The sequence below is a fragment of the Triticum urartu genome, chromosome 2A (assembly GCF_056163025.1).
Source record: "Triticum urartu cultivar PI428250 chromosome 2A, HENAU_Tu73, whole genome shotgun sequence".
Taxonomy (NCBI): domain Eukaryota; kingdom Viridiplantae; phylum Streptophyta; class Magnoliopsida; order Poales; family Poaceae; genus Triticum; species Triticum urartu.
In genome coordinates, this window is record NC_141874.1 from 592310409 (window position 1) to 592336599 (window position 26191).

Below are 26191 nucleotides of genomic sequence, written 5' to 3' on the forward strand. Positions count from 1 at the left end.
ATCACTCTGCCTCTGATAGCCTATCTGCTTTTCTGCTTTCAGCTATCAGATTACCAATTGGCAGTCTGCTCGCCAAGTCAACATACAACCTAATTAACCCTGTCAGGCGCCTTCAATTTACTTTTTATCCGAGCTTGAATACCCGAAGATTCCACCCTAGATAGCTCTGTCACTTGTTTTTGTTCAATGCCATGTATGGAATGAAGAAATTACAAGGATATGCTCTTGCTAAAAAAACCGCGTTGAACAAAGGATCACAGTTTGTAATTTATAAACAGGCTTTCTTTAGAATATTTTGTGCGAGCATGGAGGGACTCATGTGTCAACTTCAAATTTCGTATTTGCTGTATTTTCAGGCCAAAGAAAGTATCTCTACTAAACATATTGAGGAGATCATCTTCACATTAAAATAGTATTTTCAGGCCAAAAACCAATCATGACCTTGAGACAAGCAATATGATTTAGCAAACTAAGAACTGCTTTAACCTGCATATATTATGATTTTAGCTGTATACATGCCGTAAGTGCCTGCCAAATCATACTCATCCTACATCTGCAATTGTATCAATAAGGAGGCACATATATTACCAAAGGTACTAACTGATAGGAATTAAACAGCTTGGCACCTTAAAAAGGAGAAATTAAAGAGAGCATATAAACTAGACAAAAGTAGATAATTACAAAACATTCAGAAAAACTAGTGAAGGTTCATAAATGCAGACATAGGATGAGCATCCAATCAGTACACGCAGTAGATATACTCATTCTTCTCCAGAAGACACCAAAATATCTCTAAAACTTAAAGGACATGAAAGTCTATTTATCTCCAAAGATCTCTGAATTCAGGTGGTATTCAGTAACTTGCAGAAGCTAACACAAGAACCAAGACGAGTATACTAAGACTTCCAAGACTTACTTGAATTTTCCAACATAACCACTAAGTTTGTCTCCTCCAAATGATCTCAAGAAAGTGAAAAGTGAAGGATAAGGACTACTTCATCCCGCAGGTGGTTACATGTTAACTAAGCTAACTATTCTAACCCAACATTGGTACACTAAAATTTGAGAAGCTTCATAACTCTCTCCAAGATATTTAATGAGACATCAGGGCATGATTTCTTCAAGTGCGCATACCCTTGGCTTGCCAACACATCATTCAATCTATTTGAAGACATGATAAATTCAGCACAAGCATCTTTTAGCCTGCTGCAGTGATGCTGATCAGCTAGAGCTGACGTGGTCGCCACAGTCTGAATATCAAGAGTTTTGCAAAGAATGTCTTCACACATCATCTTCATCCTTTCCATTGCATACCGATCTGCAGCCACTAGTAAGTGCCTGACCATTTCCTTTTTCTCTTCATCATCAAGTTTGTCCATGGAAGGCAATAAATTCGTGTAGATAATGTGAAGTAATGCCTTAAAAACAGCAGGCTGCATGTCTTCGACTGTTATGTTCTGTCCACACTAGCCTCTCATCGGTCCACACAACTCTGCCTTGAAGACTAGAGACCGCGTTGCGAGCACAATCTTATGTGTAGCAAAAATCTCACCTTCAACCTCGAATGTCACATCTGCTTCCTCAGCCGCCTCTAGCAATTTTCCGAAATTTTCTGCCAAGTCTAAGGGTGGCATCTGGACCTCAGTTGTTATCGCGGCGTTCACAACAAATGGTTCCTTGATGACAGTTAGATCACACTCAATTACAAGACAGTCATCCCGCAGATAAGCCGACTCCTCCAACTCACTCTTCTTCTTAAAACTTGGAGCACCCCAACAATAGCTGGACCCAATCCCACTGGTGTTGTGGCGATCGAACACTACCCGGATGAACTTTCCGAAAATTATGGTTAACAAATTTTGAATACAGTGAACAATTTTTTAATTAAATGATTTTTTTATTTTTTGAACTTGGTGAACAAATTCTCAATTCAAGACACTTTTTGAAAATCGGATGAACTTTTTAAACGCGGATGATTTTTTTTGAATTTGATGAAGATTTTTAAAATTATGGTGAACAAATTTTGAATACGGATCACAAATTTTGAATTTCATGAACATTTCTTGAATTAAGTGAACAAAAAATGTTCACGAAAACGAGAAAAAGAAAAAAACAAAGTAGAAAAAGGAAGTGAAGAAGAAACATAAATCAAAAAGAAAAGAAACTAAAACGAAAAAACGAAATGAAAAATCAAAAAAAAAGTGAGAAAGGAGAAAAAAAGGGAAAAAGAAAACTCGGTGCAGCAGGGCTTGGGGGAGGGGGGGGGGGGGAGATACCTGTGCGGTCGCTGCGTCGATTATCGGTCACACATGTTCAGATTTCAAGATGCACTAAATCGTTGAATGCAAGGGTTAAGAGAAAACTCATAAAATATAAAAGTTCTTGGTCAATTATTGGTCACACATGCACGCACTGCAACTAATACATTGGTAAACAAAATTTTGTGAGGAAAATGAGTCCACTAATTGAGTACTTCTACAAACTATAAAAATTAATCCATCACTTGTCATATATCTTGGTTGGTGAGATTTTTGAATTGAGCCGTATAAACCAAAAGGAAGGGGGTATCCTTTACACAAGAAGGAACACAGATAGCGAGAGCAGGCAAGAGTTGGAGACCAGCCACCACTGCACGGCTAAGACACGCACGCCCCAGGCATTGGCCAGCGTGGGTACTGATCTAACAGTGGCATGACACACTTGTGTCCATCAAAGTGGACCCTTCTTGGGAACGCCTAGCCCTTGATAAGGTGAAGTCGCTCGGGTCTTTCTCCAGTGCCATATCCGTCTACATGTTCCCACCCCCAACAGCTTCTCGTTGTAGTTCTTGATCTCCTAGAACATCTCTGTCTCATCTGCAAACCACACATTTTTTACCCACTCTTGCTTCGTAGTATTATACTGCTAGTTAACCATGTCAAGGATTGTGAGCTTACTGATGGTCCAATACTAATGAGGGGTTGGTAGGTGAACCTAAAGATCTGCATCAGGCTCCAAAGGTTGGGGTCACACACCACCAGGTTCCAGTCGCAGGGCCGGTCCTAGCGTTATGGAGGCCCTCGTGCGAATGAGGTACAATGGACATACCAACTATATAACGCAGTAATATAAATATTTTACCGATATATATCGCACATCATGAATATGAAGGCATACACATAAAAGTGTTATTTAATTAGCAAATAAAGTCTCAATACATCATGTATATATGATTATATGATGCAAATGATGATTATAAGATACATGCACTAAATTATAAACAACTATTAAATAAATACAACGTGATTAAGTATGTCGGGAGGGGGGGCTTAAAGTCAGTCGGCATCTTGGGGGTCGCTATGCTCATCGAGGGAGAAATCATTGATGTACATCTTGAACTGCGAGGTGGTCATCTTGTTGTTCTGCATGACGAACGACAGAATACCGCCACGGTAGCAGTTGTCGGACCGCCTGTTGTACGACGCGCCCGCTGATAGGTCCACCATGATCGGTTGCTTCTCACAGCAATGCAGAGGGGCGCCATTGACAACACTGAATCTGCTGCAGCTGCCTTGCTTTGTCGTCTCAGTGCCAGTCACGACAGAGATGAACTCGCGCCCGGCCCACAACCAACTCAGCCGCCACCCCGGGCGCTTGATGTGGCGGGCAACTCCTATGGCGCGTAAGTCGCCGTGAAGCGACCGCGCAGGTACCCCCCACCCCCACGCCCTGCTGCATATAAGTTGGCCGGCCCAGGTACATCATGTCTGACTTTAGGAAGGTTACCGAGTTTTTTCCCCTTTTTTCTCCTTTTTCAATTTTCTTTTTCTTTTTTCTTTTGCTTTTTCATTTCCTTTTTTCGTTTTAGTTTCTTTTCTTTTTGATTTTTGTTTCTTCTTCACCTCCTTTTTTCTTCTTTGTTTTTTTCTTTTTTCTCGTTTTCATGAACACTTTTTGTTCACTGAATTCAAAAAATGTTCATGAAATTCAAAATTTGTGAATCATACTCAAAATTTGTTCACTGTAATTTAAAAAATGTTCATCAAATTCAAATATCGTTTATCCTCTTTTTAAAATTCAATCTGATTTTCAAAAAGTGCCTTTAATTGAGAATTTGTTCATCAAGTTCAAAAATGAAAAAAATCATTTAATTCAAAAATTGTTCATCGCAATCAAAATTCGTTAAGCATAATTTTTAAAAATGTTCATCAAATTCAAAAAATGTTCCTCCATTTTTCAAAAAGTTCATCCGATTTTCAAAAAATGGTCTTGAATTGAATTTTTTATCAAGTTCAAAAATTGTTCATCTGATAAAAAAATGCTCATCCATATCCAAATTCACGAACGTTTTTTGAAATCACAAACATTTTTTCAAATTCGTCAACAATATTTGAATTCAGGGACATTTTTTGGGTCCATGAACTTTTTCAAAATTCGCACTTTCTTTAATTTTGGAACTTTTTTTATATCCCGAATTATTTAAAGAAGAAAAAACAAAGACGGAAGAAAAACAAAACAAGAAAATAGGGGGCGCCACGCCGCCGCTCATGGGCCGGCCCAAATGGGTGCGCGGGGGAGCGAGGGGTGTGCGCTGGCCTCCCGATACATGCCGTGCCAAATAGGGGCACGCGATGTGGCAGTACAAAAACATATATTATTTTTTTATTTTCTTTCAATTTTACTATTCACCCGAGCTCATTTGAGCTAGGAAGCAGAAGAACACTTTCGGAATGCTCACCCTTGCATGAAAATCGTGATTTCTGTCAGGAGCATTGCATTTCAGAAGAAAAACAATCCCAATTATGCACGCCTCGTACACATTAGTGTCGATGGACGGGAAATCCCAATTGATGGTGATTTTCCGTTCGGATCCACCAGATCATATTCATTTGTGAGAGACATGGTGAAATTAGCAATCATCAACCGCAAAATCAAGGAAACGCACAAAGCGGTAGGAATCATAAAGGAAAACGGATGAACTACCAGCAAATCCAAACCGGTAGGACAGATAGCACATGAAGATGAACAGGATAAAACCATTCCAGCGCCATCGGTCTCAGGCTCGAGGGCTTCTTCACAAAGCGGCGGCCGACAAGGAAACCTTGAACAATTTTAGATGTAAGGTTGTTTATTATTTTGACTTGTCATATTGTGTTGTGCGGCGTCTTTTTAATCCGTTGTGAGAATGCCTTGTTCGAAAATATATGTCGCGTGCTAGCATTGGTATTTGGAACAAAGGCCCATTGGGAGTCCGACATTCTTGCCTTTGCATTCTGCATAAGCGTGACCGCATGCTCTAGATAGATTCTCGGCAAATGTTAAGACTATGTGTCGCGACGCAAATGGCATGGTCGGCCGTGAGCCCTTGACTAGCCGTCCTGTTGTTTGGACGACGGAGGTCGGCATACCGTGAATGCAGTCCCCCCGGTGTTTACGTGAAGGATTACTGAATACAACCCCTAGAACGATTAGGCCTTGTTTGACACAGGAGGTTTTCAAGCCCCAAAGGGGCTGGGGATTTTCGGGGATGATGAATCCCTCCCCTTCACCAATCCCCTTCAATCCCCTACATTCCCTCCCATCCCCAGCCCCAATAAACCCTTTCACATAAAACTGTTGTTTGGTAGGTGGAAAATATCCCCAGCCTTTCCCCTACAAAAATATCCCTACCCTTTGAGTGCAAGTAGAATAAAAAAGTGATTTTTATCACACCAACAACAACAGCAGCACACCAATTTTTTGGCAAATTCATCACAACAACGCAACAAAAAAAATGTTGTTTGGCAGATTATCACAGCAAAATAATGATGATTTTGCAGGACTTTGAATCAAATAAAACAAGAATGTATCATCTGGGCTAAAGAAAGAGAATCGTGACAACAATTTATAACGATTCATCATAACAGTTCACGCCAGAAGTTCATATTTTTTAAATCATTTTGAGGAATTGGCAACACTCAAAATCATCGTCTCGATCCATCGGAACTGCACCAGGTAGTCCACTAAAACTTTCTTCCTCTTTGGTCGCACAAGCGACTTCTGCAGATCAGCCATGGCTGGAGGCCGACTTCTGAAATAAGAAGAGTATAAAGAAATGTACTTCCAATGAAGCAAAAATATATAGATGCAAAGAAGCAAACATAACTACTTTCAATGGACCGTGTGCATCCATTCCATTCCATTAGATCCCATAACTACTTCCAATGAAGCAAAAATATATAGATGTACAACTAGCTTTATTAGTATTGGATACTAGTAACAGTCCATGTAATACATGTACAAACTGTAGAGAGAAACAAGAAAGTTCTATGCACTCCATACCCAGGTGATAGGTGATCTCGTGCAACTTTTTATGCCAAAAGTATAACTGAAACCCAGAGATAAGAACTGTCACTACCTTGTACTGGTGTTTATAGATTGATAATTCTCAGCTACCACTACCAGTACCATGTATTGACCATATTAATTAGCAGCAGCTAAGCTAGGATGATTCATTGACAATAAGATCGGGGAATAAGAATCAACTAGCAGCTCACATGCACTACTCCTATTTTTATCATGCCATTCAAATTTTGCAAAACCTGAAGGCACACTAACGGCTGGATTACATGACAAAATGAAGCATCAATGAATTCTAAAATAAGTACAAACGACCTAGTTGTTACTACAGCTACTTCCTCACTCTTAATTCTACACCTAGTTGTTACCACTGCTACTTTCTGAATAAGACATGAGAAATAGAATATATAGAAGAAAGATCACCTCTATTTAACAAGAAGATGAGAAAATCTTCAATTGACTTCCTCTGTCTTAGTTTCAGTATGTGACCAGCAATCTTTGATGGTCTCAGCAGTGGATGTGAAGTTGTAATGGCCCTCGACAATGTGCACTAGAAAAAAAATGAAACTATCAACCAAGTAACTATAACTTCATAGCTAATTTAGATGTATGGATGCCGTTGAACTAACCATCATAGAGATCTCCTAATAGGTTGAAGAGAGGAAAAGGTTTGGACTTGAATTTATTTATCCTCGAACCAAATAACTGTAAAAAAACAAGGGGGGGGGGGGGGGGGGCGGTAGTTTGGTGATGTTCTGTGCCACCAACCTTACGCATTCCCCGTCATAGCTTGCCATTAGAATCGGAGTTGCACGTCCGTCAATGTGTGTGGCTGAGTGGTTAGCATGGTTCTTCATATGGCTGATCCTGAACTTTGTGGTGTGGACTTTGTTGATGGGCGTTTGTAGTGAAGTCGGATTCGCTTGCTGCAAGGAAGTGATGACGGTGACTGTAATGTGCAAACTCGACGATGTTTCTTCGCACCCCTGTGTGCAATCTATTTGTTGTGTGCCTGATTAGCGGGGTGTGATGGTTTTCACCCGATTTCTTGCCAATTAACCAAGCAACCATCTTATTCTAAAATGATGAAAATGACAAATCGGCTTCCTTGTTTCAAAAATATTTTGTTCCATTTGTTTTGTAGTTTCGCTCTCGCTCCAAAAATGAAAACATCGCCTTCCCACATTGACATACTAGAAAAAGAATGATGCTTCAGTTTTAGGTTCTATAGAACCAATTCTTCCATGATAATGTGATATCATTAGCAAGTTCGTGCATTTTAAAAAATCTCATGAATTTTAAAAAAAATCGTAATTAAAAAAAAATTCTTGTGTATTTAGAAAACGATCATTACTTACAAAAAGTTCATGATTTTTTAAAGATTTATTTTAGAAACTAGTCACAAACTAAAAGCAATCATATAATTTAAAAAACTTATATAATTTTAAATAATGTTCATCTATTTAAAAATGTGCATATTTCGTTCACATTTTTTTGAAAAATATTCAATTTAAGAAAATGTGCACACAGGTTTAGAAAAGATAAAAACTTTTCTGAATAAAACTGAATTTTTTAAAATATATACTACGTGATTTTACAGGGAAAAACAAAAGGACGGATGAAAGCCAGAAATACGAAAGAAATGAGATAAACCCGCACGGAAACCCGGAACGTTCCCGTAACGAACAACGTAGACACCGAACTGGGCCGCCCGACCACGCCCGCCTGTGCGATTCATCGACTATGAGCATAATTGGTTTGCTATCAATATTTGGCTTGCCAAATATTGACACTGCCAACTATTGGCAATACCGAGACTTGCCAACTATTGACAACTTTATGTGAGAGAGGCAAAACAACTCATAGCCAGCCAAGTAATTGCTAATATTTGGCACAATGCCAAACATTGGCATGTCAATTTTTGACAGAAAACCAATTATGCTCTATAAGACGCAATGAGCGTCGGATACGGCCACTCTCGCACCCTACCTCAACTGGAACTCTGGAAGGTTCTCTGATTCTCTCTATCAGATCAGAGAAGGGCAAAAAAAAAAAAAAACTTAACCGGAAGCGCCGTATCCCTCTCGTCGGCAGCGGCGCGGCGGCGAGACGAGCCGAGGGCGCCAGGCGGAGCCATTGGACCCGGCTTCATCCACCGGAGGTGAGCACGATTAGAATCCCACTAATTTGCTCCCTTCCCTTGACTCCTGCCAGAACCCACGAAACCCTAGGGTTTTGGGGGAGCTTTGCCGGCCTGTTTCGGTTCTGGTCTCGGCGAACGGCTTCGCTATTAAGGTCGTTTTTTCAGCCTTTCTTGTTAGTATTTCGCAATGCCCACAGAGGATTTTGGTTTGATTGGTGGGAAGAATGGCCGACCTGGAACTGCCCCCCATCTATGTTGGGTGGAAATCCACGATTCTGGGTCGATTTACCTTTTCTTGATGTGTGATCTGTTTGGGAGTTTGCGACTGCAGGTTTAGCAGCCTAGGTGTGATGGCTTTGGTGCATTGTATCTGTGATTCTGGGGACGTTGTCGCAATACTAGATGTGTTTTTATCCCGGCAGGATTAAAGAACAAACGCCGTTTGGTTCCCATATTATGAGGGCATGTACAGTTTAAGGTGCTTAGACGCGAGTGCTTAAAGGGAGAGAACATACATCATCAAGCATCTGTGCAAAGTTTATCTACTCTAATGCAAACTCCTCTTTGTTCGTACTTAGATTATTTAGCATATATAAATTCGTCCTAATTAAATACATGAGTACTTACCTCTTAAGCATTGGTTCTGACCAGGCACTCATGCTTCAAAATAACCACCAGCGCCATCCTAAGTGGCACGAAAACATTGGTTTATAATTTAACAAGAACCTCTCCAATCACTTGTGCTTTACATGCTCTTAGGTGCATCCTTATGTTTCTTTAATTAGACATGGTACAAATTATGAAGTTACTATGTGGATTCCTCTACCCTGATAGTATGTACTATGATCCAAAATAAGGCTTCCTAAACCAAAATACCTTGCCAAAGGAGAACAGATTATCACTTTAAACCAAAACACCCTGCATTAGCAGTATTGTTAAATGCTTTTGATGGTGAGAGATTTACAGGGATACCACCCAATGCTTGACAGAGGTCATGTGAGAGTTGTTGCCCATTCAGAGCCTTCTGGATATTAGTTACAGGTGGGTGTGTATTGGGGGCTATTTGTTTTGTCTTTTGTTAGTTGGCACAGGGGATTCAAGCAAGGACTGGGTTGAGTTTGGGATATGTGATAGCCCTCTACAGTCCATGTATATGTTGCCACTACTAGTATTGGCCCTATTTGGTTCAGCTTTTATCGACGGATTCGGCTGCCGCGCAGCAGAATCTAAACCAAAGGGCGAACCCAGCAGAATCCGATTCCAGAAATCTGCTGCCAAAATCTGAACCAAAAGCGGAAGCAGCCCAGGATGTGCTTTCCAAAATCTGATTCCGCTGCGGGTCAAAATCTGAAAAAGCTGTATCAGCTGGTTCGCCAAATGACCTACATCTTTTTTCACATCAGATTTTTCACAGCTGTTTTTCCACAGCAGATTTTTCACAGCTGCTTTTAGAAATCCACAGCCGAACCAAACAGGGCCAATATACTAGGTCTTGTGTCTGTCATTGTCATATCCATGAACTTTTCTGAGAGATACCTGTAACTTTATTCAAACACCACAACCATATCAATGAACTTGAATTGTGTTCAAAAGGAGTTGGCTGAAAGAGTGTTTCTGGACACATTTCTTAATTGTAGCCACTAGTTCTATGAGAGATACTACATAAATGTATGTACTCCCTCTGTAAAGAAATATAAAAGCATTCTAAACGCTCTTATATTTCTTTACAGAGGGAGTAATAGGTAAGGTACAATGAAATGATTATTCTCAGTCAAATCCTAAAACTAAGTTCTTTAATTTAGGAATTGCTTGCACTACTAGCAATTTTGAGATCCCTATAGAGGGACTGATGAACAGCTGAATACATATAGACATCTATTTACACACCATAAAGTACATTAGGCAATCATATTTGTTGATTAAAAAAATGCATGTATAGAAGCTTTTGTCTGTTTTATGTGCAAGCTGCGGGGGCGCCTATATGTGTGTGTCTGTCTACTAGCACTATATACGACTTCTTATGGTTTGCCTGTTAAAGCTGACTAGGGCTATATGCGACTTTTCATGGCTTGCCTGTCAAATTAGAGGGGAAACTGAACCCAGTTAGTTCTCAGCACATTTGTGAAGGCTTTAATTTTCAACAGCATGGTAGGCTTATTTTATGTTCTGTGTGGTTGTAGCTTGCCTGCATGTAAACTTGTCATGGCTAACAGTATGTAATTTAAAGCAGATGGAAGCAAATCAGCCACAAGGATTTGGAGTTGAACAGAAGTCAGGACCAGAGCAAACTGATGAGATGCTAGGATCACAGGTTAACCAAAAGTTCACGGAAATGTCCCTAGACGACGCTGCTGTGGAAGCTGGCATTTTTCAAGAAAAGCAAGATGATCCAGAGGCAAGATTGGAGGTTCATCAGAAGTTTGCTGAAATGTGCCTAGACACTGCTATGGGAACTGATATTAACCAAGAAAAGCAATCTGATCAAGAGGCAAGATCGGAGACTGATCAAAAACCTGCAGAAACTATCAGGCAGTGCACAGTTGTGGAATCCAATGTTAAGTCAGAAGAGCAGCAGGCTGCTGCTAATCCAGGTGTCATTTACCGCTGCAAAAAGTGTCGGAGGATGGTAGCAACACAAGAGTACGTCGTCACGCACGAGGTAGGCCTAGGAGAGGCAGGCTTCTTAAAGCGCAGAAACGATGCGGATGAGAAGAAGCCTGAATGCAGTGCCTGCATCTTCGTGGAGCCCATGAAGTGGATGCAGGCTGGTGAGTTCCTCAACCTTACCTTTGTTTGTTTCTTACCTCCTTTCTCGGTCCAGCGTATCTTTTTGATGCAAAAACCTGATGTGTTGGTCTATCCCGTGACGTTTGCAGTGGAAGAGGGGTACGTTTCGAACAAGCTGTGGTGCATGGGATGCAAGACCCGGCTGGGATCGTTCGACTGGGCAGGCATGCAGTGCTGCTGCGGAGCGTGGGTGATCCCGGCTTTCCAGCTGCTCAAGAGCAGGATCGACGAGTCTCACATGTGATTTTACTCGGCCAAGTGGCCTTGCCATTGCTGGGCGAGTTAGTGGTTAGCGGTGATACTGCAGCAGCATATGTAGGAACTAGGAACTGATACTGTCAGATTTGTTTCTCTGTATAAAGTGCGCTTATCTTGTCCACCACATCAGCTTTGCCCAGCGTCTGTTTTGATTAACGGCTCTTAACCAGTACGTACTTCCTTCGTCTCAAAAAAGAAGACCTATAAATTTATAAATTTTCTCTTAAGTCAAATGGTGTAATGTTTGACCAATTTTGTCGAAAATTGACCAATTTTGTCAAAAATTTATCAACAACTATGGTACTACCAACCTAGTATCATGAAATAAACAACTTATTGCCGAATTAGAGCCTCTAGCAGGGCACCAAACATGGCCCACGTATAGTTTTCTCGGTCGAGGCGCCAAATATTTCACCCGGAGCCCCTCACACAAGTGTACCGAAAAAAGTTTTCCCGTTTTGTATTCCAAAGCAAACCATCATTATACACATCGCAATGCTGGGGCGAGCAACACATCAAGCCCAAAAGAAAACGAAGAAGAAACAAATGCCAACAGCGGCAACTCGACAAAAGCGCGGAAGAACTGGGACCGCTGCGCCCTCCGGAAACACACCACCATAGCCCGGAGCTCCGATCAACCGCGTACTAAGCAGCACCTCCAAGAAGGAATGTGACGCCGACGACGCTGCTGCCTTGGACGAGTCCTAGGGTTTCCCCCAGTACGCGGAGGGAGGTGGGGGATGGTTACTACCGACACCCTCCAAGAAGGAATAGTGCCACCCGCCGGTGTCACCGCATCAGAGCCGGACGAACCGGCAAGGATTTCTCCCACACACCAAACCCCACCGTCCAACCGGAGCCGACCAGCCAAACCACCGCCCAACACCATGCGCAGTCACGGTTGCGCCGACGCCCATGCCGTCTTACTGCGAACACCAACACGAGGCCAAGAAGACCGGAGAGAAGAGCCGAGCGACGGGAGCAGCAGCACCAAGGCCGAGCGGGAGGGAACCACCTCCACTGCCATCGTGCCAGAGGCCCGCGTCTCCGGCACCGTCGCGATAGCCGTCCGGACACAGCAGCGGGGCATACCAGGCCACCCCTGGCATGGCCAGGCCCGAAACGGGCCCGCTAAGCCCCGCCGGCCACACTGCAGCAGGCTGGCGTCGACGCTGCCAACACCCTCCGTTCATCGCCGCTCCCCTGCCTCCCGGGAGTCACGCCGCAGACCCGCCCCACCCCATCGCTGGCCCGCCCAGGCCTAGATGGGGCCCGAAGGGCCCAGATCTGGGTCGACCGCCGCCGCCTGGCCGCGCCGCTGCGCCACCCCGCCGCCCGCCCACGCCGCGTCAGGAACCCCGCTGCCAGCCAGACCGCCGCCGCCTAGGAGCACCCCCCTCCCGGTGCAGCTCTGCCCCGCGCCTGAGAGCCACCGGGAGGGGAAGGTCAGGGGGCCGCCGCCACCAGCGTCCCCGGGGCCAGGCTAGTCGCAGGCGCCAGCGACGACGGCGGGGAGGAAGGGGAGAGGGGGAGGGGGGGCTGGGGGAGGTGGAGGTCGCCACGGCCGGTCGCCCGCGTAGGCGACGCGGTCGCAAGAGGAGAGGGTAAAAGGAAGTGTGTCTTTTAGGCTCCGATCACACGTGTCCTCACACAAGTGTATATGAGACCTCTTTCTTTATTTGGTTAGAGTATCTCAAGTTGATCCCTTAAAAAACTATAAAATTTTGTTTTTAAGGAGTTATATTAAATCGAATCTAGCCGAACCCTTATCCGGTTTATAACACATAAAATATTGTAAGCGGATGTGGCTAGAAATTTTTTGGCTCTCTCCACGCCTCCAATGTCCACCCGTAGTTGTCGTCACCCATTGCCGACCTCCAGACGCACTCCAATTCGCTCGGCGGTCGCCGCCGCCGTCATTGAAATTGACCCATATTGCGGCCAACACTGCCGCTATCCCTTAGATGAAAAACTCACCTCCGCACTTGGTTTGTTCCAAATTGGAGCCGACAGACACTGAGATGCCGTTGACATCGGGGAGAAAATTTGGAGGACAAAGTAGCGTGAAGAGTGCTTGTATATAGCATTTCAATTTTTTTTGTTTTTCTGTCCAGAATCTTTCTATACAAGTAGAATATATCTGATTCCAAAAAAGATGCGGAATTTTTCGACTTTTTTTGCAGTTACTAAATTATTTTCCGTATATAGGGTGTGCTGACACCCGGTGTATCGTGGTATTTCCCACTCTCACTGCTCTTATACAGGGGAAAATGCTTGGGTAGTCTTGTGTCCCGTGGTCACATTGCTCGGGTTTTCTCTCTATTTGATAGCTCGTAAGTCTGGCACATTTTATGGCTTTTCAAAATGGAGACTTGTTTCTGGTCCAGCTTGCACGGTCTAACATGAACAATAACTCTAACATTTTGCCTCTCGCCTAATTTAGTATTTTGATCCGACTTGCGCGGGAGTTCGATCGAAATGACAATACCTCTTATTTCCGGAATTAAATTGCAAAAACGTCTTATATTTAGTTATAGACGTAGTACTAAATAGTAACATCATTTACTTTCACATAAACAATCAACCGCAAACCAAAAAGCTAGTTACACTTGCACATGTCGTTGATGTTAAGGGCCCGCAACCATTCGGACCATACTATCCGAACCTTGGAAATCATCCAACACCGACCTGTATCGGTTCGTGGAGTAGTCCGAACGCGATTTCTCCCGCAAACCGGAGACAAACGGGGGGGGGGGGGGGGGGGGGGTTGCTGGAGTTCGGACACGCGAAACGTCGCTCTTCGCTCCCCTGCCCACCCAAAAGGAAGGTCAAGCCCGCGCTTTTGTGGCATCCCACATTTTTTTCGCGTCAAAATCCCTCACTCTCTTCTTCCACTCCCCGCCGCTCTCCGCCCAATTCCTGCTCTTTTCTCCCACCCTCTCCCTCCCCCGTCGTCGACGTATGGAACCGTCGGAGAACATGTCGGAGATGGAGCTGGTGGAGGTGTCGAAGGATCCGAGCATCACGCTCGCCCGGAAGATTAGCTCGGAGACGCAACAACGCATCAAAGCGAAGGCCGCAAAGAAGGAGAAAATGAAGAAGTGTCTGGCCGCCAGTGGGCCAGGTGGTGGCGATGGGCATGGTGGGCGTGGCGGACGGGGCGGTCGGCAAGGCCGTGGCAGACGCCGCCAGACGGGCGCGCCCACAGTACAGACGGCGCCATGGCCGGAGCCTTACAAGCCTCCGTACTACTACGCCGCCAAGCAGCTCACAAACCCCCACCGGTATGGCTCCTTACATCATCGATTTTAGCGAGGCGCCGCTCTTCCCCAAGTATTCTTCACCATCGCTCGTCTGGACAAGGACGGTGGGCAGAGAGCAGATGGGTGCTCGAGCGTTGTTTGCTGCAATGCCGAGAGCAGGTGAGACGGCGTACGACACGGATAGGGAGATGCTCGATATCATCCACGATGGAGGTGAGGGAGGAGGAGGGCTATGAGGACAGGTAGGTGGAAGACTCGGATCTCACCGAGTCCGGTAACTACCAGCAACAACAGTCCTACACCCTGACGGCCACGCAGCAGTCCTACACCCAGACCGGCGATGGCACACATCAACATCAACATTGGGCCGCCGAAGAGCAACGTCCGGAAGGGGGGGAGGGGGAGGAGGAGGAGGAGGGGGAGGACGGCTACGACGATGATTCAGATGATATGGCCAGCGATCCGAAGAATAAAGGTAGAGGAGAAAGCTTCAACATTCCGGAGGACAAGCTGATGTGCGATGCATGGTTGGCCACTAACCTCGATCCTGTCCATGGCACAGAGCAAAAGGGCACAACCTTTCGGAGGAACATTCACATATGGTTCCATGATCACAAGCATTTCATGCCCTACTCCGATGCGTTGATCCACAACTGTAAGTGAAAATCCCTCAACTATCGATGGTACACCATCCAAGAGGCCGTCTCCAAATATTGCTAGCATTTGAAGCATCTCATGGCACGGTGGCCTAGCCTTGGACGTACGTGATTCATTTTCTTCATGTATGTCAACAAGGTAGTAAGACCCATTATGCAGATTCTTACTAATGACGAAGGGTTGTCCTTCCTAGGGTGGGGAGAGATTATGCATCCCAGTCTGTTATTGTATCAGACGAAGCACTAAGTTACCTTCAAACTCTATGGCTGTGATAGCGACGTAGGTCTTGTTGATATATCGCTGATCTTGGTGCTGCTACTTCAATGTAGGCAGTAACCCTTGGAGAATCATGGCGGATATCATTGGGCAATACGGCTTCTACACCATACACCAGGAAAAATGGCGTATAACCCGTCGACCTGTTGGGAGTAGTCCGTATGCATGAAACTTATCGAGAGGGTTATCAAAAGAAGGATTATGTGCTCTTTGTTCTTGCCTTTCTGGTACTCACAATGATATCTTCCCCTTATTTTTTTGCACTTATGTATGATTTTCAAATTAATGAACCCATTACTAGTATTTATCTTGTTTTATATGTGTGTACATATTGCGTATCTACAGAATCTGTAATCATGATATTTTGGATACTCAATTATTTGATTGCATGATCCACGTAAGCTATTCTTCATGCATTCACACAATGTATTTGACCAGACAAGTATAATAGCAAAGTTTGTGCTATTACAGTATCACGATATTGATAGCATTTTATGATAGAATATAACTACAAGACCATTGCCAATTATTCGGTTGTGACTATAAAAACTAGCATTATGATGTAAATAATATGAAATAAATAACATTAATTTATATAAAATAGCGTACAACAATTAGCTAGAATCAGCAAGATTTGGAAACAATAGTAATAGTAGAAATGCATGAATGCGAGATCATTATCTAAGATCTTGTTGTGGCTCTCTATATATAGCAGCAAACAGAGGAGTTTATTGGCAGTGAGCAACTAGGAACATAAGAAGAAGCAGAAATAGAAAAAAGTAGTTCCTTCATTCTCATGGCACACACTAACAGTACAAGATGGCCAATGGTGGTGCGCTCCATGGCTATTGCTTTCCTGGTGCTGGCCATGATGTTTTTTACCTTCCCATCCTGCCATGCGCGCACTCGTATGTTGCAGTATATACCCCTATTTTGTTGTGCATCCTATTGTTCAAATTGAACAACCTATCTCTAATATATCTTGTTTGATTTGTATCTACAGCTGCATCTACAAAATATTTATATCATGGATTTTGCAAGACTCTCAATCCCTGCAATAAGGACAGCTGCTATGATCTGTGTACAAGTAAAAGACAAAACTACGCATATTCCTATTGCAAGGACGATGTTAAGATTCCAACGTGTTGCCTCACATACACTGATGGTTCTCCTGCTTGAGTCATACAATGTTGAATACATTTATATTTGATTTCAATAAAGATGTTTTTAATCAATCGAGTTAATTAGGGAGGTCATAGGGCACTCTCAGTTCCCATTTCACTTGTACCAAAAAGCATGCCACCAAGGTTTACATATACTTGATGACCCAGGCACCAACTGGCGCAGAGACGAAATGCAGCCCATAAGTAGTTGAGTATAGTAGCAAATTTTTGATTAATTTGATCCAGGAAATAATCGTGAGCATGGCATTAACAATGTTGAACATATATTGATATTCGATCATGTAAGCATATACTACGCAAACAACAGACACATCTATGTATGGTGCTTGCTAGTATGGCTAACAAGAAATGATCAAGAGCGGGGAGAAACGGAATATTATAGTATGTTTTTTTAATTCTTGATTTACCAAGTTTTTTGACAACCACGGTATTCTTTTTTTAGGAACATTAGCAGGTGCTCTGCTTTTTCATTAAGTAAGGGCAAGAGAATTACATGTTACAAAAGAGGTCAAGTCTAAAAGGAGAGTCCGTTTGCAAGAGCAGTGACGGCTATACAGGGAGTAGAAACGCTACATCTCTCGCGCCTCCAGAAGGAGGCCAGTGCTTTCTCTGATATATATAGATGTTTGTAGCGCCGAGACTGCATGCTGTTGGAAAATGTGGCCATTGCATACTTTCCAGATGTGCCAAACAGTGTAGGCCATAGTGGTCTTGTCCATGCGGCACAAATTGCTCCACATCCGTTAATAGTTGTCTTGGACAGGGCTGCTCTGGATGCTTGCTGAAAATTGGTCGCTGTGCGCATCTAGACCTCTTTGGCGAAAGGGCACAGCAAGAAAAGGTGAGAGGTGCACTCCAGCGATTGATCACATAAAGGGCAGACCGAATGGTTTGGCCAACCCCTAGCACTAAGCCGATCAGAGGTCCACAGTCTATTTTGTAGCAGCAACCAAATAAAAAATATGACCTTGGGTTTGATCTTGAGTCTCCAGACTTGATTCAACACAGGAGCTTGGATGCGGCGGAGGAATTGCACCGCGTAGGCAGAGGAGGCAGTGTATTGACCGCCTGCCGTGAGATTCCAGCGTATACTGATGCGTCTCCAACGTATCTATAATTTTTGATTGCTCCATGCTATATTATCTTCTGTTTTGGACATTATTGACCTTTATTATTCACTTTTATATTATTTTTGAGACTAACCTATTAACCGGAGGCCCAACCCAAAATTGTTGTTTTTTGCCTATTTCAGAGTTTCGCAGAAAAAGAATATCAAACGAAGTCCAAACGGAATGAAACCTTCGGGAACGTGATTTTCGGAACGAACATGATCCAGGAGACTTGGAACATACGTCAAGCAACCAACAGGGAAGCCACGAGGTAGGGGGGCACGCCTACCCCCCCAGGCGCGCCCTCCACCCCCGTGGGCCCCCTGTTGCTCCACCGACGTATTCCTTCCTCCTATATATACCTACGTACCCCCAAACGACCAGATATGGAGCCAAAACCCTAATTCCATCGCTGTAACTTTCTGTATCCACGAGATCCCATCTTAGGGCCTGTTCCAGAGCTCCGACGGAGGGGGCATCGATCACGGAGGGCTTCTACATCAACACCATAGCCTCTCCGATGATGTGTGAGTAGTTTACCTCAGACCTTCGGGTCTATAGTTATTAGCTAGATGGCTTCTTCTCTCTTTTTGGATCTCAATACAATGTTCTCCCCCTCTCTCGTGGAGATCTATTCGATGTAATCTTCTTTTGCGGTGTGTTTGTTGAGACCGGTGATTGTGGGTTTATGATCAAGTTTATCTATGAACAATATTTGGATCTTCTGAATTCTTTTATGTATGATTGATTATCTTTGCAAGTCTCTTCGAATTATCAGTTTGGTTTGGCCTACTAGATTGATCTTTCTTGCAATGGGAGAAGTGCTTAGCTTTGGGTTCAATCTTGCGGTGTCCTTTCCCAGTGACAGTAGGGGCAGCAAGGCACGTATTGTATTGTTGCCATCGAGGATAACAAGATGGGGTTTTTATCATATTGCATGAATTTATCCCTCTACATCATGTCATCTTGCTTAAAGCGTTACTCTGTTCTTATGAACTTAATACTCTAGATGCATGCTGGATAGCGATCGATGTGTGGAGTAATAGTAGTAGATGCAGGCAGGAGTCGATCTACTTGTCTCGGACGTACATGATCATACCTAGATATTCTCATAACTATGCTCAATTCTGTTAATTGCTCAAAAGTAATTTGTTCACCCACTGTAAAATACTTATGCTCTTGAGAGAAGCCACTAGTGAAACGTATGGCCCCGGGTCTATCTTCCATCATATTAATCTTCCAACACTTAGTTATTTTCATTGCCTTTTATTTTACTTTGCATCTTTATCATAAAAATACCAAAAATATTATCATATCATATCTATCAGATCTCACTCTCGTAAGTGACCGTGTAGGGATTGACAACCCCTTATCGCGTTGGTTGCGAGGATTTATTTGTTTTGTGTAGGTGCGAGGGACTCACACGTAGCCTCCTATTGGATTGATACCTTGGATCTCAAAAACTGAGGGAAATACTTACGCTACTTTGCTGCATCACCCTTTCCTCTTCAAGGGAAAACCAACACAGTGCTCAAGAGGTAGCAAGAAGGATTTCTGGCGCTGTTGCCGGGGAGGTCTACGCAAAAGTCAACATATCAAGTACCCATCACAAACCCTTATCTCCTGCATTACATTATTTGCCATTTGCCTCTCGTTTTCCTCTCCCCCACTTCACCCTTGCCGTTTTATTCGCCCTCTCTTTCCCGTTCGCCTCTTTTCTGTTTGCTTGTCATTATGGCTAGTCCCTTTTCTTCTCCGTTGTCTCCCGAGAATGAAGTTCTAAATTTTAAGCAAATGGAGGGAGAAAATCTAAAAGACGCTTGGTATAGAATTTGCAATGCTCAAAATAGATCTACCAGGAAGCAATCTACTTTCGTTCTTCTTCGCAATTTTTATGTAGGCGCTACTCCTTGGTACAGATATATCCTTGATACCATTACCGGAGGAAACTTCTTGGGTAGCCATACTTTTGATTCTTATAACGCTATGATAGATTTGTTTGGCTCACCACCTCTTTTGGTTAATGGAACTATGTTAACTTTGGAGCATGTAATGCAAAGACTTGAAATTATTGAAAATAAGGTTGCTACTGTAGAGTTAATTGAAAATTTGGATAAAAAGATCCACAACGGAATCACTCAATATGGATCTAAAGTAGGAGTCACTTTAAAAAATATTAAAGGAAAGGAACCTATAGTTAATGAGAAAATAAATCATGATTCCACTAGAATCGATAAACTTGAGGATATTATTACCAACTTGGGAACCGCTTTTTCTTCCGTAAATAATACTCCAAGTCCTCCCACTAAAATTTCCAAGCTTATGTATGTTCCTAAAAGTAAGGGTGAATCCTCTAGTAAGGAAACTGCGGATCTCAAATCTATAAGTATTCATCTCAATCTTTTTGCTATCATGAAGGAACCATTTGTTACAAATGAATTTTTCGATCTTGTGCCTAAAAGTTTGATAATCAATAAAAATAAAGAAATTCCTAAGGATGATAGATGCCTCATTGAAGAATTACCTATCAAAGATGGCAATATCTAGATCTATCCTTGCTTTTTATGCCTAGCTAGGGGCGTTAAACAATAACGCTTGTTGGGAGGCAACCCAATTTTATTTTTATTCCTTGCTTTTTGCTCCTGTTTAGTAATAAATAATTTATCTAGCCTCTATTTTGGTTGTGTTTTTTGTGTTTAATTAATGTTTATGCCAAGTAGAACCGTTGGGAAGACTTGGGGAAAGTCTTGTTAATCTTGCTGTAAAAAACAGAAACTTTAGCGCTCACGAGAACTGCTGCCATTTTTATTTGGAAAGTGATATTTAGTTAATTATTTCTGAAGATGATTAATATATAAATTCCTCACGTCCAGCAATTTATTTTAGAATTTTTGGGGTTCCAGAACTTGCGCTAGCTACAGATTACTACAGACTGTTCTGTTTTTGACAGATTCTGTTTTTCGTGTGTTGTTTGCTTATTTTGATGAATCTATGGCTAGTAAAATAGTTTATAAACCATAGAGAAGTTGGAATACAGTAGGTTTAACACTAATATAAATAAATAATGAGTTCATTATAGTACCTTGAGGTGGTCTTTTGTTTTCTTTCGCTAACGGAGCTCACAAGATTTTCTACTTTAAGTTTTGTGTTGTGAAGTTTTCAAGTTTTGGGTAAGGATTTGATGGATTATGGAACAATGAGTGGAAAGAGACTAAGCTTGGGGATTCCCATGGAACCCCAAAGATAATCTAAGGACACCAAAAAGCCAAAGCTTGGGGATGCCCCAGAAGGCATCCCCTCTTTCGTCTACTTCCATCGGTAACTTTACTTGGAGCTATATTTTTATTCACCACATGATATGTGTGTTGCTTGTAGCGTCTTGTATGATTTGAGTCTTTGCCTTTTAGTTTACCACAATCATATTTTCTGTACACACCTTTTGAGAGAGACACACATGATTCGGAAATTATTAGAATACTCTATGTGCTTCACTTATATCTTTTGAGTTATATAGTTTTGCTCTAGTACTTCACTTATATCTTTTAGAGCACGGTGGTGGATTTGTTTTATAGAAAGTATTGATCTCTCATGCTTCACTTAGATTATTTTGAGAGTCTTAAATAGCATGGTACTTTTCTTAAATAATCCTAATATGCTAGGTATTCAAGATTAGTAAAAACTTTCTTATGAGTGTTTTGAATACTAAGAGAAGTTTGATGCTTGATGATTGTTTTGAGATATGGAGGTAGTGATATTAAAGTTGTGCTAGTTGAGTAGTTGTGAATTTGAGAAATACTTGTGTTGAAGTTTGCAAGTCCCGTAGCATGCACGTATGGTAAACTTTATGTAACAAATTTGAAACATGAGGTGTTCTTTGATTGTCCTCCTTATGAGTGGCGTTCGGGGACGAGCGATGGTCTTTTCCTACCAATCTATCCCCCTAGGAGCATGCGCGTAGTGCTTGGTTTTTGATGACTTGTAGATTTTTGCAATAAGTATGTGAGTTCTTTATGACTAATGTTGAGTCCATGGATTATACGCACTCTCATCTTTCCATCATTGCTAGCCTCTTCGGTACCGTGCATTGCCCTTTCTCACATTGAGAGTTAGTGCAAACTTCGCTGGTGCATCCAAACCCCGTGATATGATACACTCTTTCACACATAAACCTCCTTATATCTTCCTCAAAACAGCCACCATACCTACCTATTATGGCATTTCCATAGCCATTCCGAGATATATTGCCATGCAACTTTCCACCATCCCGTTTATCATGACACGTTCATCATTGTCATATTGTTTAGCATGATCATGTAGTTGACATAGTATTTGTGGCAAAGCCACCGTTCATAATTCTTTCATACATGTCACTCTTGGTTCATTGCATATCCCAGTACACTGCCGGAGACATTCATATAGAGTCATACCTTGTTCTAGTATCGAGTTGTAATCATTGAGTTGTAAATAAATACAAGTGTGATGATCATCATTTAATAGAGCATTGTCCTAATGAAAAAAAAGAGAAAGGCCAAATAAAAAAAGAAGAAGGCCCCCAAAAAAGAAAAATGAAAAGGGACAATGCTACTATCTTTTTTTTCCAAACTTGTGCTTCAAAGTAGCACCATGATCTTCATGATAGAGAGTCTCTTGTTTTGTCACTTTCATATACTAGTGGGAATTTTTCATTATAGAACTTGGCTTGTATATTCCAACAATGGGCCTCCTCAAGTGCCCTAGGTCTTCGTGAGCAAGCAAGTTGGATGCACACCCACTAGTTTCTTTTGTTGAGCTTTCATACATTTATAGCTCTAGTGCATCCGTTGCATGGCAATCCCTACTCCTTGCATTAACATCAATCGATGGGCATCTCCATAGCTCATTGATTAGCCTCGTTGATGTGAGACTTTCTCCTTTTTTGTCTTCTCCACATAACCCCCATCATTATACTATATTCCACCCATAGTGCTATACCCATGGCTCACGCTCATGTATTGCATGAAGGTTTATAAAGTTTGAGATTACTAAAGTATGAAACAATTGCTTGGCTTGTCATCGGGGTTGTGCATGATGAGAGCATTCTTGTGTGACGAAAATGGAGCATGACTAAACTATATGATTTTGTAGGGATGAACTTTCTTTGGCCATGTTATTTTGAGAAGACATAATTGCTTAGTTAGTATGCTTGAAGTATTATTATTTCTATGTCAATATTAAACTTTTATCTTGAATCTTTCAGATCTGAATATTCATGCCACAATTAAGAAGAATTACATTGAAATTATTCCTAGTAGCATTCCACATCAAAAACTCTGTTTTTATCATTTACCTACTCGAGGACGAGCAGGAATTAAGCTTGGGGATGCTTGATACGTCTCCAACGTATCTATAATTTTTGATTTCTCCATGCTATATTATCTTCTGTTTTGGACATTATTGGGCTTTATTATTCACTTTTATATTATTTTTGGGACTAACCTATTAACCGGAGGCCCAGCCCAGAATTGCTATTTTTTGACTATTTCAGAGTTTCGCAGAAAAAGAATATCAAACGGAGTCCAAACAGAATGAAACCTTCGGGAATGTGATTTTCGGAACGAACATGATCCAGGAGACTTGGACCCTACGTCAAGCAACCAATAGGGAAGCCACGAGGTAGGGGGGCGCGCCTACCCCCCAGGCGCGCCCTCCACCCTCGTGGGCCCCCTGTTGCTCCACCGATGTACTCCTTCCTCCTATACATACCCACGTACCCCCAAACGACGAGATACGGAGCCAAAACCCTAATTCCACCGCCGTAACTTTCTGTATCCATGAGATCCCATCTTGGGGCCTGTTCCGGAGCTCCGCCGGAGGGGGCATCGATTACGGAGGGCTTCTACAACAACACCATAGCCTCTCCGATGATGTGTGAGTAGTTTACCTCAGACCTTCGGGTCCATAGTTATTAGCTAGATGGCTTCTTCTCTATTTTTGGATCTCAATACAATGTTCTCCCCCTCTCTCGTGGAGATCTATTCGATGTAATATTCTTTTGCGGTGTGTTTGTTGAGACCAATGAATTGTGGGTTTATGATCAAGTTTATCTATGAACAATATTTGGATCTTTTGAATTCTTTTATGTATGATTGGTTATCTTTGCATGTCTCTTCGAATTATCAGTTTGGTTTGGCCTACTAGATTGATCTTTCTTGCAATGGGAGAAGTGCTTAGTTTTGGGTTCAATCTTGTGGTGTCCTTTCCCAGTGACAGTAGGGGTAGCAAGGCACGTATTGTATTGTTGCCATTGAGGATAACAAGATGGGTTTTTTACCATATTGCATGAATTTATCCCTCTACATCATGTCATCTTGCTTAAAGCGTTACTCTGTTCTTATGAACTTAATACTCTAGATGCATGTTGGATAGCGGTCAATGTGTGGAGTAATAGTAGTAGATGCAAGTAGGAGTCGGTCTACTTGTCTCGGACGTGATGCCTATATACATGATCATAACTATGCTCAATTCTGTCAATTGCTCAACAGTAATTTGTTCACCCACTGTAAAATACTTATGCTCTTGAGAGAAGCCACTAGTGAAACCTATGGCCCCCGGGTCTATCTTCCATCATATTAATCTTCCAACACTTAGTTATTTCCATTGCCTTTTATTTTACTTTGCATCTTTATCATAAAAATACCAAAAATATTATCTTATCATATCTATCAGATCTCACTCTCGTAAGTGACCGTGTAGAGATTGACAACCCCTTATCGCGTTGGTTGTGAGGATTTATTTGTTTTGTGTAGGTGTGAGGGACTCGCGTGTAGCCTCCTACTGGATTGATACCTTGGTTCTCAAAAACTGAGGGAAATACTTACGCTACTTTGCTGCATCAGCCTTTCCTCTTCAAGGGAAAACCAATGCAGTGCTCAAGAGGTAGCATATACCATCAGCGTGGTCCAAAAGCTGAGTGTTGGAGAGCAGGTTCCAGAGGGAGAGAAATTGGAGAAGCAGCTCAGTTGAGTTGATGCGATGAAGGCCTCTCATCCATCTACCATTGTGCAGTGCGTCTTTGACCGAGAGGTTTTTTCCTAAAGGCTAACTTGAAAAGCTCGGGGAAGGAGTCTTTGGCCGCAGTGCCCAACAACCAGTGGTCAGACCAAAATTTTGTGGCGGCTCCATTCCCCAGCGTGATTGTAGTGCAGGCCGAGAAAAGTTGAAGGTCGTCAGGGCCATAAGGGGTCTCCGACCTGCACCAAGGGCGATTTGGCGAAGCCCAAGCAAACCAAGGCCAGCGCAGTCGGAGAGAGCGGTTGTATGCTTTCAGATCTTTGATACCCAGTCCTCCGACCTCTTTAGGAGCACCGATTCTTTTCCAGTTGACTAAACACTTTCCCCCATGGCATTCTTCATCCCCACTCCAGAAGAAATTCTTCCTTAGCTTATCCAGCTTCTTGATAAACCAACAGTCCGGTGCAAAGATGGTGAGGAAATAAGTTGCCAAAGCAGTCAGATCAGTGTTCAGAAGGATAAGACTTCCCGAACGGTCCATCAATTTCCCCTTCCAGGGAGCCATTTTGGTAGCAGCTTTGTCGAGGACAGGTTGCAACTCCACTCTTCTCGGTTTACGCACACTGAGCGGGAGACCGAGGTACTTGCAAGGGATTGTGGCAGTAAACTGGGTAGGCTACACATTTTGCAGGGTTGCATTTCAGACCAGAGGCATCACCGAAGAGAGAGAGAATTCCTTGAAGAGCAAAGATCTCCGATTGCATTGGGTTGATAAAGTCAGTCGCATCATCTGCGTAGAGGCTCGTCCTAAGCCTAGCATTTGTAACATGTAGAGGAGACAACACACCAGCCTCCGTGGCAAGCAAGAGAAGCCGCTGCACGGGTTCCATGCCTAGAATGAAAAGCATTGGAGAGAGCGGATCACCTTGCTCGAGGCCTTGTTTGTGGGTCAAAGGCGAGCCTGGACAACCATTCAGCATCACACGGGAGGAGGATGAAGCAAGAAGTATAGAGATGATGTCTCGCCAGCGTTGCCAAAAGCCGAAAGCAGCTAGCACCTCTAGAAGGTAGCCCCAGTGAATGGAATCAAAATCCTTAGCAATGTCCAACTTCAAAAAGAGGAGGTCAAGCTTGTGGCAATGGCCTCTTCTGATGACATTCTGTACATAAAGGAACTTGCCTTGGATTGATATCCCTTTGATGAAA

General features: G+C 42.8%; 1 protein-coding gene, 1 long non-coding RNA gene and 1 pseudogene across 3 annotated transcripts; 2 read left to right on the forward strand and 1 right to left on the reverse strand.

The window, feature by feature from the left end:
* Positions 1-1055: 1055 nt before the first annotated feature.
* LOC125537421 (BTB/POZ and MATH domain-containing protein 2-like) lies at positions 1056-3485 on the reverse strand (annotated as a pseudogene).
* A 4827-nt stretch (positions 3486-8312) lies between these two features.
* LOC125538995 (putative inactive dual specificity protein phosphatase-like At4g18593) lies at positions 8313-11630 on the forward strand. 2 transcript variants are annotated; one of them, XM_048702343.2, is made up of 3 exons: positions 8313-8479; positions 10689-11229; positions 11338-11630. In XM_048702343.2, exons 2-3 carry the CDS (start codon positions 10692-10694, stop codon positions 11490-11492), a joined length of 693 nt encoding a protein of 230 aa, XP_048558300.2. In that variant the 5' UTR covers positions 8313-8479; positions 10689-10691; the 3' UTR covers positions 11493-11630. The 2 variants fall into 2 exon arrangements, with proteins under 2 accessions (XP_048558300.2, XP_048558299.2); XM_048702342.2 differs by having other exon boundaries at positions 8316-8479; positions 10692-11229.
* Positions 11631-16441: 4811 nt separating this feature from the next.
* LOC147986109 (uncharacterized) lies at positions 16442-16937 on the forward strand. The gene is made up of 2 exons (XR_015615178.1): positions 16442-16610; positions 16706-16937. It is a non-coding gene; the product is annotated as an uncharacterized LOC147986109 (long non-coding RNA).
* Positions 16938-26191: the final 9254 nt, after the last annotated feature.

Excerpts from the sequence above, each read along its gene's own strand:
- LOC125538995 (XM_048702343.2), top strand. The coding sequence starts at position 10,692 with ATGGAAGCAAATCAGCCACAAGGATTTGGAGTTGAACAGAAGTCAGGA. Across the intron at positions 11,230-11,337 it reads CATGAAGTGGATGCAGGCTG|TGGAAGAGGGGTACGTTTCG; the intron begins GTGAGTTCCTCA and ends TGACGTTTGCAG.